Source organism: Magnolia sinica, chromosome 2, assembly GCF_029962835.1.
Source record: "Magnolia sinica isolate HGM2019 chromosome 2, MsV1, whole genome shotgun sequence".
Lineage (NCBI taxonomy): Eukaryota > Viridiplantae > Streptophyta > Magnoliopsida > Magnoliales > Magnoliaceae > Magnolia > Magnolia sinica.
This window is the reverse complement of record NC_080574.1, coordinates 114,399,778-114,414,268: the sequence shown is the minus strand read 5'-3', so window position 1 is coordinate 114,414,268 and position 14,491 is coordinate 114,399,778. Positions and strand designations below refer to the sequence as shown.

At 40.1% G+C, this 14,491-nt stretch overlaps 1 protein-coding gene across 4 annotated transcripts in view; it reads left to right on the top strand.

The window, feature by feature from the left end:
* LOC131237419 (uncharacterized) overlaps positions 1-14,491 on the top strand; it is a 148,432-nt gene that overhangs the window by 99,259 nt on the left and 34,682 nt on the right. For all 4 annotated transcript variants that reach the window (XM_058235164.1, XM_058235165.1, XM_058235167.1 and 1 more), the window contains 2 exons: positions 9,884-9,949; positions 10,035-10,122. In XM_058235164.1, the coding sequence (XP_058091147.1) occupies positions 9,884-9,949; positions 10,035-10,122 (154 nt within the window). The remainder of the gene's footprint in view (positions 1-9,883; positions 9,950-10,034; positions 10,123-14,491) is intronic.

Genomic DNA, 14,491 nt, shown 5'->3' with positions numbered 1-14,491 from the left:
ATGTACTCTTTTGTGAAATAACACGGCATCAAAACCATCTAATCTGGGTCATCGAATCAGACGATTTATCATCAGCTCCCATCACTGGTGTTGTTGCTCTCCTATTCTTCAATATCTTCAATTGTTATCCTCTGCGATTGTTTTAACAACCGATCATCCTTAACATTCGTCATCACAACCCACCATCACCACCGTTGATTCTATTGTTGGTCTAAACCCACCATCAAATTGCTGTTATCGGCACCACCATCCATCTGTGGTCTTATAGTCCTTGCCTATGTTAAACAACACCATTATCCGCCCATTTGTCATTGCTAGCTGCTCAAGTTGATTGCCATGGACCCGATGCATTTGGAATTTGAACCCCACCCGCCACCAGTATCTTCTTCACCATCCCAAATCCATCAGATCTGCGACAACTTGAAATCCTCTTCAAATTTGGTGACTCTTGTAGTTGTTATAAATTCGGTCATCATTTCCAGCGACCCATTGTCTACTGTTGCCCATCACCACATGGATGAACTATAGATCCACCGCTGTTGTGACCATTGCATTGCAGCCCTAACACGTTGTTGTCTTGATTTGTTGATCTACACTCGAACCCTTATTTGAACCCTGTATAGAACCTAAACCTTGTGACGCATTATTATTGTCGACACTATCCTCGATGGAATTCGTTTCTTGCACCCATCGTAACACACCTGATGGGGACATCAGAGGACCTACTCGGGTTTACCAGAGACGGAGACAACCACTCACATCAGCGCAACTTTCTTTGTAGATGGGAGACGAGTTTCAGTTGGGGCCCACTAGGCCATTTTGAAGACCTCACATCCATTGGACGTGCATCAGGAAGACCCCACTTTGGGATGATATATGTGGGCTTCTTAGGAGACTATTTTAGTCATAGGATTTCTATTTCGTGTCGATCCGGCTGTTGGATCTTGTCGATTAGGCCATCGGGCCACTAGATTTTCCTGATCTAGGCCCCTTGGACTCTGATTTTGCTTTCTTTATGTTTTTTTTTTATATATTATTTTTAGGATTTATTTGATGGTTAGGATTGATAATAAATGTTTTAATTTTCTTATTTTAGATGTTGGGCCACTTTACTTAAGTGAGTGGCATAGTTGTAATTATGCTGAATTTTAATTTCGAATTTTTTAATTATAAAACCACAAGGGGAGTGGAGTTCCAACCCTAGCGGAGATTTGAGAAGAAAAAAAGAAGAGAGAAGCTCTCTTGTGTGAAGGAATTTTCCTCATTGTTTTATAGGGTGTTTTTTTTTTTTTTTTTTTTGAAACCATCCATTCCAATTGAATTGTGGAAGGGTACAAACTTGTTTGGTGGTGGATTCCCCAAGGTATTCTTCTTCTTCTTCTCTTGTCTTCCTCTTTTCCTTCCCATTTTAACCTTCTAAACCCTAGATCTTCAAATTTCTATTTTCTCTAATTTCTAAAAACTCTAATTCCAAAATCCTCAATTCCCATGAACCCTAATTTTCCTAATTTCAGATTTTTCCATTTCGTAACCCTAATCATAAAACCTACAAATCTAGCCATTGAGCGCGGAACGTGCCTATGCTAAATTGGAAGTTCTATCCTTCCCATTGATCATAGTTTTAATTGATTTATGTGATTTCTTCGCATGCGCGCATGTGATTTAGGTTAAGTCAGATTTTATTTCCTATTATTTACTCTTAATTAATTGGTAGATTAGCATCTTTTGTTAATTGAATTACTTTATGGACTCTTTCATAATCTCCACGTTGCATGCTAGCATTAAATCATGTGTCCTGCATTAACACCTCTGTCACATCTCCGACCAAACCTGTGCTAACAAAATCTTCTTTATTAGTTTGAACCTGCCCCAGATGGGCAATCCTGCAATTGGTCTCCATTAATGCCATGATCTGGCCTTGATCCTCATCTTATATCTTCCTTTACCCCTAGTCTACCGCTCATCCTCCACTACTAGCAACACCACTGCCATGACCACCATAAACACTATCAGATCTTTTCAACAACCTTTCTGACACTTTCTTCTCCCTCATCCTAGCATCCTATGATCTTGTTGGTATTGTTTTCCATTGTTTGCAGTCAGTCAAGCCATCTTCCGCCGCATAGCACATCAGTTGTTTGTACGTCATCCCTCATAAGGGATTTGAATTTGTAAACTCAGCATCATTTCTGACGGGACCATCTACTGTTGCCACTCCCTACCTTTGTGGCCATCCATCAAAGTTGTATCAAATATGCGTCAGACCTCTGTCCATACATCATCTCTACTAGGAAGCCACCGGATCCAAACCGCAACTTGCTCCAACTAGTCTTTGTTTGATGCCACCATTGGTCAAAGTATCCCCAATATTATTTATATCTCTAGCTTAGCAATACTGATAACGCCCCGATACTAATATTGATAACACTAGTAGTATCGCCAATGCATCGATATCGCCAATTTATCACTAATAATTTCAACTGTGTAAATTCCAGGTGTCGCTTGTATTGCCAAAGTATCAATATCGCCAATGTTTCGCCAATATTTTCAACAATGTAAATTCCAGGTGTCGCTTGTATTGCCAGTGTATCAACGATATTTCCATAATATCGCCAATGTATCGATATTGCCATAAATCTGTTTATTAAATTTTTTTTTTTTTCATTTCAAAAATTTTTATACGCACGACGCGCGTGGTTATATGCAATGTGCAATTTGTTGACGATAATATCGTGATATTATTGTTATCGCAACATGGGTGATATCGAGACCACAATCTTTCATTTCCTTTCCAGTTGTCAACTATTTCTTGGAGAAATATCATGTGTTGTCGTCTTGTTGATATTCATAAATATCGATGGATGGTTGGATGGATAGATGGGATGGATGGGATGGTTGGACTGATTTCCTATGACAACACACTTTTTTAGGCCCTTATTAAATGGAAACTTATTATGTATGCTTTCTTTTTATAATTTTTTGGTTCCTAAATATGCAAATATGTATATTTTAGCCTCTCTTGAAGTTTCACTAAAAAATTCTACCATTTTCCCCATGTTTCCCTGCATTTCCGGTTGTCAATGATATTATCGACAATATCGATATTGTTTCTGTATCCTCAGCCAACGAAACTTGTAGTGATACTGATACTTTGAATACTAGATGCCACCCCGTCTTTGTCGCTGAATTCCACTACAACTAACCTTACCAGCCATTCTTGTTGGAAATCCCATATGCAACATCCACATCCTGTAGATTGTTAATAGAAAGGGGAGCTCGAGGCGCACCCCCCCCCCCCCTTTTGTGCTCTGCAAGTGCACCAAATTGCCCACTTTCAATTCCTGCATTTTGTTCCTACTTGTTCTCTCTTTCTTACCTATTAGTGCACTTTGTGTGCATGCCTTTCGCCTTTGGCGTGACCATTTGTCATCTCTGTTAATTTGTTTGAGCATTTTGACCAGACTTGTTATTGTGCCAGACCTTTTGACGGGACCTGATCTCCGTCGTGCCTTTTCTTTTACTAGACTTATTATTGTGACGGGATTTCGTACTAGACCATGTTATTGTGCCGGCCTTTATGATTGGACCCATTCTTTGATGCGCTTTTAATCAGAATCAGTACCATCACGAGTTTGTTGTCAGAATGTTCTAGAGCCACCGTAGAGCAATGTTTGAATACCAACCACCAGAAGTGAGTGGGCAATGGTTGAAATCCTAGCCATCGGAAGTGTCCCTAGATCATTCTCAAGTATTAGTGGTTATCTTCAATGCTGGGTGGTCATGTTGACTGCTTCCCTTTTGAATTTGAACTTTTAAATCACCACTTGTGATTCCTTCAACCATATTTAGATGTAGATAAAATAGTGAAGTAAAAAGTACCTTAGATTTCATTAAAAACAATTGTAGAAGCAAGGAAATAATATCATAAGGTCCTGTTAACTACCGTCGAATATTACTGAAGAATATCAAACCACCAGATTTGGACAGATGAGCCTCCTGGAAATACTCATCTGGATGTCAATTTCCACTGGTTGTCGGACTTGGCAAGGTCGTTGGTCGTCTTTGATGGCACCGGTTGGGCCGTCAATGTGTACTAGTGGCATCGTATAGGCCTCCATACTGAAGAACAAAAAAGAGAATGGGAAGGAAAGAAAGAAAAAAAAGGAAGCAATGGAAGAAGGAAAGAGGGAAAGATCCCTCTCTCATTTCAAGCATTGATATCCTAGTGAGATTCATGCTAGAGAGAGTGGGACGGAGTCATACTCCTCTCTTCGTATCTTTATTCACTTAACCCTAAACAGAAATAACACTGAAGGTTTACCCTAGACCATAAACACACACCTGACCTCTTGGCATTGGTGGATTGAGTTTTAGAAGCTTCAATCGATTTGAAGATGTCATTTGTTCATATATTCCGTGAAGGCAACAAGGTAGCTGAGGCCAGCTAATTGGGGGTGTCATTCATAAATCTTCAGTTTTTTCATGACAAATATTTGCATCCAGCTAATGTTCCTATCCAAGATGTTTCAGATGACATGTCTGTTTTTTTTTTTTTTTTTTTTTTTTTTAAAATAAAAATATTAGATAAAGGTAATTTTTTGTTTAGTTTGGTTGTTTGTTTATTGGCTATTCTTTTGTTTGGAGATAAGGTCTTAATTTCCCCCTCCGCCTGATATACCAATTTCTTGTTATTCATAATGATTTAGTGGTGCCATCTACCACCTCAAAAAATGATGTAATTGTGCAAACAACGAAAGCGTTACCTCTACGCTAACATATGATAGGATGCATCTTTGACCAAAATGACTTCCTTGATGATACCACCACCATCACTTGTATTTGTATGCTGAGTGGATTGGTAAACCAAAAAGGAGTAGTCAGTCCCTTCTGGCTCAAAACCCTTGTCTCATCTTGGGTATCAGGTTTCCTTGGTCCGGTGTCACATCAAAACTACTTGATGGTTTAGAGCTGGACAAGTTGACACTATCCCACAGTTTTCAGTTGTCAGTTGTCTTTTTGTGTCACCATTAAGTGAAGTATCTTATGATCTTATCCCCCTTACTCGTGATATCCTTTTGGTTGATATTAGGATTTTTAGATGTCCTGGGAAAAAAAAAAAAATCTAGAAATGTAGTCAGTCACAAGATCTCAGCTTGAGTTGGTCATTCTGCGGGTTCTTGCATGTAAAGTGAAAAGCTTGCGCTAAGTTGTTATACAGGACCCAATGCATTTTAGGAGGGTTTTATTTATTTATTTAACTAGATCTCCATAAGTCTCCTTTCTGAAATTGAGCTCCTGAGTCTTACATGCTTAGCTCTCTTGATCTCCAAGTCTTTCTAGGATTGGCCAATTTTTCGTTTATGGGTTTTGCTACTGTCCCCACCTTCATGGGGATGTTAGCAACATCCCCAAAGATTTTAAATGACATATCAGATGTCCCATTGTTGATTTCAAGTGTTCATTCATTCCTAAAAATAGGGGCAACCCATGGTGCAGCAATCGTACCAATCTGATGATCCTAAGTATCGGATCATGGGAATGTTAGCAACGTCCCCAAAGCTTTTCAATGACATATGGGATGATCCGTCATCGATTTGAATCATTCATCCATTCGTACAAATAGGGTCAACCCATGGTGCAAAAATCACGCCAGTTGGATGATCCTAAGCATAAGATCAATAGCATGGAAAATGGTCAGTCAAGGTTGAGCGAAGAAACATCCTTGAAAGTTGAAACATCAATTCAATAGATACCATTTTGTATTGCTATGATTTCAAAGTAATACTTTGGTTCGATGTTTCTAACCATGTGATCTATGGCTCATAGACAACGGACGGTTGTAACAAACTGGCCCCATACAAAGGGTTAGGTTATCTGATTGGTGTGATTCTTGCACCATCACGACCAAAGAGGGCAACGTTATCACGAGCCAGCAAGATCTTAAAGAGGCAGCGGTCAGATTTTTTTATAAAAGCTTTCTTAGGTGAGAATACCCCAGCCGATCCTTCCATCCTTTCGTCCATCTCCCACCTGGTTTCCGCAGAGGAAAACAATATGCTGACAACCCCCCCATCTCCCCAAGAGGTGCTCCAAGCGGTTTCGGCCCTCCTTAAAGACGGGGCCCTTGGCTCGGATGGCTTTTCAGGAGGATTCTTCTTAGCCCGCTGGCCTACTATTGGGCAGGACGTCAAGCTGCTGAATTATTTCTTCAGGGTGGAGATATCCCTAAAGCTTTTACATCTTCTCTAATTTGCCTCATCCCGAAGAACCCAGCGGCTTCTTCCTTCGCTGACTTCCGGCCGATAAGCCTTTGCAATTGCATCTATAAGGTTTTCTCCAAAATCCTGGCTTCTAGGCTCAGTCAAGTGCTGCCCAACATCATCTCAACTGAGCAGGGTGCTTTCATTCGGGGTTTTTCCATTGTCGAAATTGTAGTCCTAGCTCAGGAGCTTCTTAGGGATATAAGCAGGAAAGTAAGGGGTGGTAACATTGTCTTGAAACTTGATATGGAGAGGGCCTACGACAGAGTAGATTGGGGTTTCTTGAAGGCAGTGCTCTGCATGTTCGGGTTTAGCAACAGGTGGATCTCGTTGGTGGAAAAATGCTGGAATAACAGTTGGTTTTCAGTCCTCCTAAAGGGCGAAGCAACCGGCTATTTTAAGTCTTCCAGAGGCCTTCGCCAGGGCGACCTACTGTCTCCTGGCCTGTTCATCATCGCGGTTGAAGTGTTAAGTAGAGGATTCAAAGCTACCATCGAAAGAGGTGTTTGCCATCCCTTCAAACTCAAGCAGGGCTGCCAGGTCTCAACTCACTTACTCTTTGCTGATGATAACCTGTGTTTCTTAATTGGAGAAGAGCGTCCATTCAGGGTGCTCTAAGTTTCCTCTCCGCTTTCCAATCTACTTCGGGGCAAAAGATCAACTTCTCCAAGAGCTCCTTCTCATGCTCCAGCAAATGGATTGACAGAAAAATCAGGCATATGGAAAGGCTGTTGGGCTTTCCTAAAGCTTTTGCTAGTATGAAATACCTGGGAGTCTCATTCAAAGTGGGCAGATTAAAAAAGTCTGATTTCCGATTCCTCCTAGACAAAATTAACAACAGAATCAATGGGTGGAAGGCCAGGTTTTTGTCCCAAGCTGGGAGGGTGGTTTTGATGAAGCACATTTTAAACTGCGTCCCGATGCATGTTCTCGCTGCTTCCCCAGTTCCAGTGGGCGTCCTCCAAGATCTGGAAAGGTGGTTTTCCAACTTCCTTTGGGGATGGGCTGAAGGTAAGCCAAAATATCACTGGATTAGCTGGAAGAAAGTTTGCAAGCCTGTTAGTGAGGGAGGGCTGGGGATCAGTCCTTTAAGGGATTCCCTGAATGCCCTTAGGTTGAAGCTCGCCTGGGACGTCAAAATCGGGAAGTTGGACAGCCAGTGGGCTGTGCTGATGAGGGCTAAACACCCCTAGGATTTCTGTCCAGACGCATGAGCCAGAGTGCGTTGGATCGCCTCCCCTCTCTGGGTCAATATTAGTAGATTTTTTTCCCCTCCTTGAGGAGAACCCCCAGTGGCAAGTGGGTAGTGGGGATTTAAGTCTGTGGGCGTCAAATTGGACGGGCCAGGGACCTTTAGCTGCTCTCGCTGAGCCAGCCATTCCTTCGCCCCTATTGCAGCTAAAAGTCGGAGATTTTGTGGGGCGGAATGGGCCGCTTCCCCCCTCCTCGGTGTTCTCATTTTTGCCGCAGTAGGTCATTGATGACATTTTTGTAGGTGGTTTTGGGTCTTCAGATGAGCTTGACCATTGCTTCTGGCCCCTGACTCTTCTGGTCTATTTTCAGTTAAGTCGGCGAGGGGCCTCTATAGATCCAGATCTCAGCAGAGAAGTTGGGCCAAGGAGGTTTGGCACGGTAAACTCCCGCCAAAAATTGCCACGTTCATGTGGAGGTTGCTGCAAGGGGCACTAGTTGTGGATGAGAAAATCCAATCCAAAGGGTGTTTATCTGGCATCGAGGTGCGTTTGTTGTGGGGTTGATTCGCCTTCTTTCCTTGCGATTGAGTCCCTTCTTCACCTTTTCATCCAAGGGGAGCTTGCGACCTCGGTTTGGTCCCACTTCGGGGTCAAGTTTGGTCTCCCGATGCTGCAGGCCCACACAATCATGGCAAGGCTGAACCAGTGGTGGATGGAGGCTCTGGGTGGCACCAATGTGGCTCAAAGGAAGATCATGCCGAGCGTGATTCTTTGGGATGTTTGGAGGGCTAGAAACGCCGCTAGAATGGGGGGCAAGAGGATCTCCAATGCTGCCACCATAGCCAGGGTGCAATGGTGTCCGGACACTTTTTGCCCCGGACGGACCCTCTGCTTGCAGCGGCGCGGTGTTGAAGTGGTCAGGTGGGCGAAACCAAGGGAGGGTTGGGTTAAATTGAACTTGGACAGCTCAGCTGGAGGTAATCCTGGTCCATCGGGTGGTGGCGAGATCTGTAGGAATGCAGAGGGTAATCTTCTCTTCGCCTTCTCCATGGGATTCGGTGTTGGGTCCAATAATAGAGCGGAGCTCCGCTCGATGTGGAACGGGTTGTTTATGTGTCTCAGCAGGGGCCTCTCCAAGATTGAAGTGGAATCGGATTCTAAATTGGTCATTGATCTCATTTGTGGGAATTCTCTCCCAAACTGGGCTTGCAAACATTCGCTCCAGAGAATTGAGTTTCTTAAGACTCAGGTGACCCTCTCCTTTCGCCACATCTCGAGGGAGGAAAACGGCCCGGCTGATGCTTTGGCGCGAATCGGGAGTAGCTCGCAGCAGTATTCCTCCTACCAGGTTCTCTCTGACCTCCCGATTGAGATTAGGGGATTAATCCTGCTGGATAAAGCAGGTCTGGGGGCCATTAGAAGGCACCCTAGAGCCCTGTAGGGTGTCTTCTTGCTTCTTGGAGTGGCTGGTTTGGTGCCTTCTTTCTTTCCTTTCCTAGTAGATGTTGTTTAGGCGATATGATAGGTGAGGCCTGTTATTTTTGTCAGGCCCACCTGAAAGTTTGGTTGTACATCCTTTGTTCATATTATCAATGATATTGGGTAGGGCCCCTCCTTTTAAAAAAAAAAAAAAAGAAAAGAAAAAGAAAAAAAGAACAGAAAAAAAGATGTTCCCAATGGTGCTATTGAATGATCTGTCTTTTTTGATTATTGGGCACCTCATGTATCATTCAAAAGGTTTGGGGACATTGCTAACAATCCCCATAAAGATGTTTCTAACCATGTGATCTATGGCTCATAAATAACGGACGTTTGTAACAAACTGGCCCAATACAAAGGGTTAGGTTCATCTGATTGGTGTGATTCTTGCACCATGGATTGCTCCCAATGGTGCTATTGAATGAACTGTCCTGTTTGATTATTGGGCACCCCACGTATCATTCAAAAGGTTTGGGGACGTTGCTAACATCCCCATAAAGGTGTGAATGTTAGTAGAACTGTTCATTTATTTCCCTTTTTATTCTTTTTATTATTTTTTTTTTCCTGTAAGTTTTATCTACCTTTTCAATTAGAAAACCCAAAATCATAAGCTAAACAGACCACCCAATGCAGTCCACCTTGTGCTTGGTTTAAATGCTAGAGAGGTTTGCCTATGGTTTGAACATTTCAAAGTGTAGCTTTTCTAAATATGTGGTTATTATCAAGTAAAAAGTCTATGCCACCTATATTTGTTTCTTATCTCTACAAATTATTACCAGCTGGATCACTATTCCAAATAGTTTGAATAGGACAAAATGTGGTCAGATTGGTTGAGCATAGCATATTTTAAATATGTTTGCACATTTGGCTTATGGAAATATATTTCTTTTGTGTTCTATTTTTTACAATTCTGCTGCAATTCGAAAATTTAAATTTGACATGGTTTTGCAGATCTCTGAACGTACTATCTCAATAATTCCTAGTTGTACTCACCAAAATAATCGGCATGAGCAAGATGTAGGGACTCTAAACTTCTCTGTGGAACAACTTTAGCTGTAACTCCTTGAAAGATGATTCATTTTCTCATATCTTGTGTTTCCAGATCACTGAAAGATGCATACAACAAATGGGAAATTCATTGCAAGATGTTATCACAGATTGGATTGTAAAGTTGAACAACAGAGAAATTGGTAATAATCTCAAGTCTATTGATTACCTTTTGTCTTTGAAATGGAAACTATTTAATTTGGTTCTGTTCCCAGTACAAATATTAAATTCAATATATACACGTACTGAGATACATCAACACATTTCATTCATTAGTAGGAACATTGATGCTGATTTCGATCTCATCTTCCTTCTTGGTAGATTGAACCTCCCATTTGGGGGAAAATTTGCTGACCAAGGCTTGGTGGGCAGGAATAAAGAAATAAAGGAAGCAAAAAGAAAATCTCTATGTTTTTTTTTTTTTTTTGTCTGAATTTTGGAGATCAGGTTGGGGAATGGATTTCAAGGGAAAATTTGGGAAACGTGGAAAACATTTATAAATTTGCCAAAATCAGAAAAAAATAAAAAATAAATAGAATTTATTTATTTATTTTTATTTTTTGTTTTTTTATTGTGGGGATCTAGTTAGGGAGTGGATTTCATCCACTCATCTTCCATTTTCATGGCAGGGAAAATTTGGAAGTGGTGGAAAACTTGCGTAAATCTGAAAAAATCAGAAAAATAGAAAATTCGTTTTTTTATTTTTATTATTTTTTATTTTTTTGGAGATCTGATTGGGGTGTGGATTTCGACCACTCCTCTTCAAGTTTTGGATTTTTTAATTATTTAAAATTTATTAAAATGCAAAAAATAAATCTGTTTTATTTAGAAAAATAATGACACTGTTTCATGAAAAAACTTATTAATGTTTTCTTTTTATGGATGAATGTTGAAGAGTGATTTGTTGCATTTTTTAGTTTTTTTTTTTTTTTTTTTTTTTTTTTTGGGAGTTTTAAAAATTATGAAAAAAATCTGTTTACTATTAAAAAATAATTATTTTATCTCATAATTATGCATGTATGGATGGATGTATGATATATGTATGTCTGGATAGGTGTATTGATGGATGGAGGCATGGATGGATGTGTTGTGCATGTATGGATCATGGATGCATGTTTGTATGCATGGATGTATGGATGCATTACTGTATGTATGGATGGATACACATGCATGGTTGTATGTATGTATGCATGGATGAATTGATGTATTAGGGTATGTATGCATGCATGCATGGTTGGATGGATGGATCATGTTTGTGTGTATGTATATATGCATGGATGGATGGTTGGATGTATGGATTAATCATGTATGCATGTATGTATATATGCATTGATGGATGGATGGATATATTAATATATGTATGTATAGATGTATTGATGGAAGGATGGATAGAAATGTATAGATGTATATATGTATGCATTGATGTATTAGTGTATGTATGCATGGATGGATGGATGAATGTATTAATTTATGTATGTATGGATAGACATGTATATATGTATGTATGGATGTATGTATTAATTTATGTATATATGGTGGATGGATAGACATGTATGGATGTATTTATGCATGCATGGATGGATGGATGTATGACTTTTTCTTTGATTTAGAAATAAGTTTAAGTGATTATTATGTTTTTAATAATATTATTGGTATGAAATGAACTCATTTTGGTTACTATTGCACTAATTTCTTATGGCAGTACATGATTCTAAGCCCCCATTAAATGGAAACTTCTTATAAATGCATCTTTTTTGCAATTTTTTAATTCCTTAAAGTTGTGTACTTGCATTGTATGGTATTTGAATGATATGAATGCATTTTGGTTATACTTGGACTGCTTTTTTTTGACAACACATGGTTTATGCCCCTATTGAATGGAAACTTATATACATAGTTGTTTTTTTCTTTGCAATAATTTGATTCCTAAATGTGTAAGCAAATGTTTTTTAACATCTTCTAAAATTTCACTGAAAAATTCCACCATTTTCCCAATGTGTCCCTTTGTCATCAATATTTTTTATGAGTATCGGCAATATTAATACAGGTTTCCGTATCTGCGGTCATCGATACATGTAACAATATCGATACTTTGAACACTGCGTGTGGATAGGGAAAAACTTAACCTTGTCACTTGAAGGGTCCTTTTATATATGTTGTGTGCATTGTAAGCATTGCACTAGGAGTGTTTGTGTTGGAACGGTGTTTAGCAAAGAGGTTAGGCAAGGGATGATATGTATATACAAGGGCACATGTGTTGTGGATTTATAAAGGCTGGTATCGCATGAGGATGTGTTCAGCACTAAATGGGTGTATATTGGTTGAGAACTTTAACCTCGTGACATTGGACTGTTATTCGTGCAATGCGCTCATGTGCATGTTTGTGCTATATAGTGTAGAGTAAGATTAGCAATGCCAAACAGAATAATTGATTCACCTATGTATGAGAATCACATAAAAAAATTTTGGATTGGATTTTGCAAGATGTTGTAAAGGTCATAAAATTAAGTTTACAATTCACCCTCCACACACCCATGCCATGTCTCAATCCTTTAACCTTAAAGATGGAATCATTGTAAGGAGTTGGACTGACAAGTTTTTATTCATTCTAGAGAATAGGGAATGTTACATTTTTCAAGTCATCTGTGTGGTTGACATACTGTTATTATTAGATGACATCTAGTGCTAGATAAGGAAGATGACATCTAGTGCTAGATAAGGAAGGATGTTGAGATGGATGAGTGGCAAGACAAGGAAGGATAAAAATAGAATTAGAAATGAATGCGTTCAAGGGAATTTAGAAGTAGCACCAATTGGTAGTACGATGAGGAAAGTGGACTTAGATGGTTTGGTCATGTGCAATGGAGACCAAGAATTGTGCCAATTAAGAGTGAGTAGGTACAAGTCGAAGGCTCTAAAAGGGCAAGGGGAAGGCCCACAAGGACGTTGGTGGAGGTAGTAAGAAAAGACTTGATGACCTATGGTCTAACTGAAGTTATTGCCCTTGATAGAGTGGTGTGGTGGATCATTATTCTTGTAGCTGACCCCAATTAATTGGGATAAGGCTTAGATGGTGATGATAATCTAGTTCCATATAGAAAATTTAAAACACTTCATTTGGATATTTATGGTGAAGAAATTATGTCTGACCAACTAAGAATCACATGAAGTAGTTATATGTGTACTTTATTTGTATGAGTTAAAATGTGCATTCCAATAATGAAAATAAAAAGTGAATCAAGTGAGTATAGATATTATGGAGAAATGAAAGTTCCATTTATATGCGCTAATAAATACCTCCTTCAGACAATGAATTAATTGATGGTAATTCCTTCCCAAGTACTGGTGTCATTGAACATATAACAATTATAGATTTGAACAAATATGCTACAAACTGATTATTGCGGGACTAAGGAAGCTTGACCTTCAAAGATAACTTCCAACATGTAAAGTCGTAAACAAAGCTACTTACATCTGCTTGTCCAGATCTTAACATTTGTTTCAGTTGTTTGAAATTTAATTCTTCTTTCCAAGAGGAGATTCAATGTTTCTGTCTGGTCCGTGGTGACGGAAAGGACTAGTTGGAGGAGACGATGAAGTTCCAGATAAGCTAGCTCCGAGGAATCCAAAAAGGGCTCCCCAAAGAGGAATTTTGTTTGAATCAAGCACAACGAAGGAACCATCAACTGCAGTAGAAGGGGAGGACGAAGTAGACGGAGGAGTGGGAGGGTTCTTGGATAATGATGGAGAGACGACCTTTGAGGCTTGCAAGGAAAACAAGGTCGAAACCCAATATAGATGAATATCCAACCTTGTATGTTGCCGGCTTTTCGGAAGAATGGATGCTAATTAACTTCAAATGGATTCTTGGTAGGGCGGGAGCAGTGATGGAGGTTGTCATCCCCAGAGACATACTCTCAGCGACTCACCGAGGCTTCACATTCATTCGCATGAGTTCGGAAGACGAGCTAACTCGGGTAGTCAGATTTTTACATGGGGAAAGCTTTGGTGTGAAGAAATTGCTAGTTCAGTGAGCTCGTTTTGGGTTGGAGTTGAAGAACAAGGAGTTGTAGAAGGAAGGTAGGAAAACAATAATAGAAGCCTGATCCCATAGATCTTCTCAGCAAATCAGGGAGACACAGTTACTCCAGGGGGTTTCAGGAAGGGTCAGAGGTAACGACACTAAGTCCTTCAGAGACACGGTCGTCGGAGGTGGCGTTGAGAAGGGATTTTCAAGTGGAAAAGGTGAGGGGTTAGCAGAGGCAAAAGCTTTCTCTATCAGGAATTAGGTAGATAAAATGAAATGGGTGTCCCTAGACAACTCCAATGGGACGGCTGTGGTTCGAGTAATTTTGGAGGTTCTGATTCAAGCATGGGATAATCTCTAGCATTCCTTGGTCGCAGAGATAAAAGAGAATGTTTCTCTTCCTTTGATTAGGTTGTTGCTTGAGAAGTTCTGTGGTCAGGCTCCAGAGGATTTCTTGACACACCCGATAGGGCTCTATGAGGTTT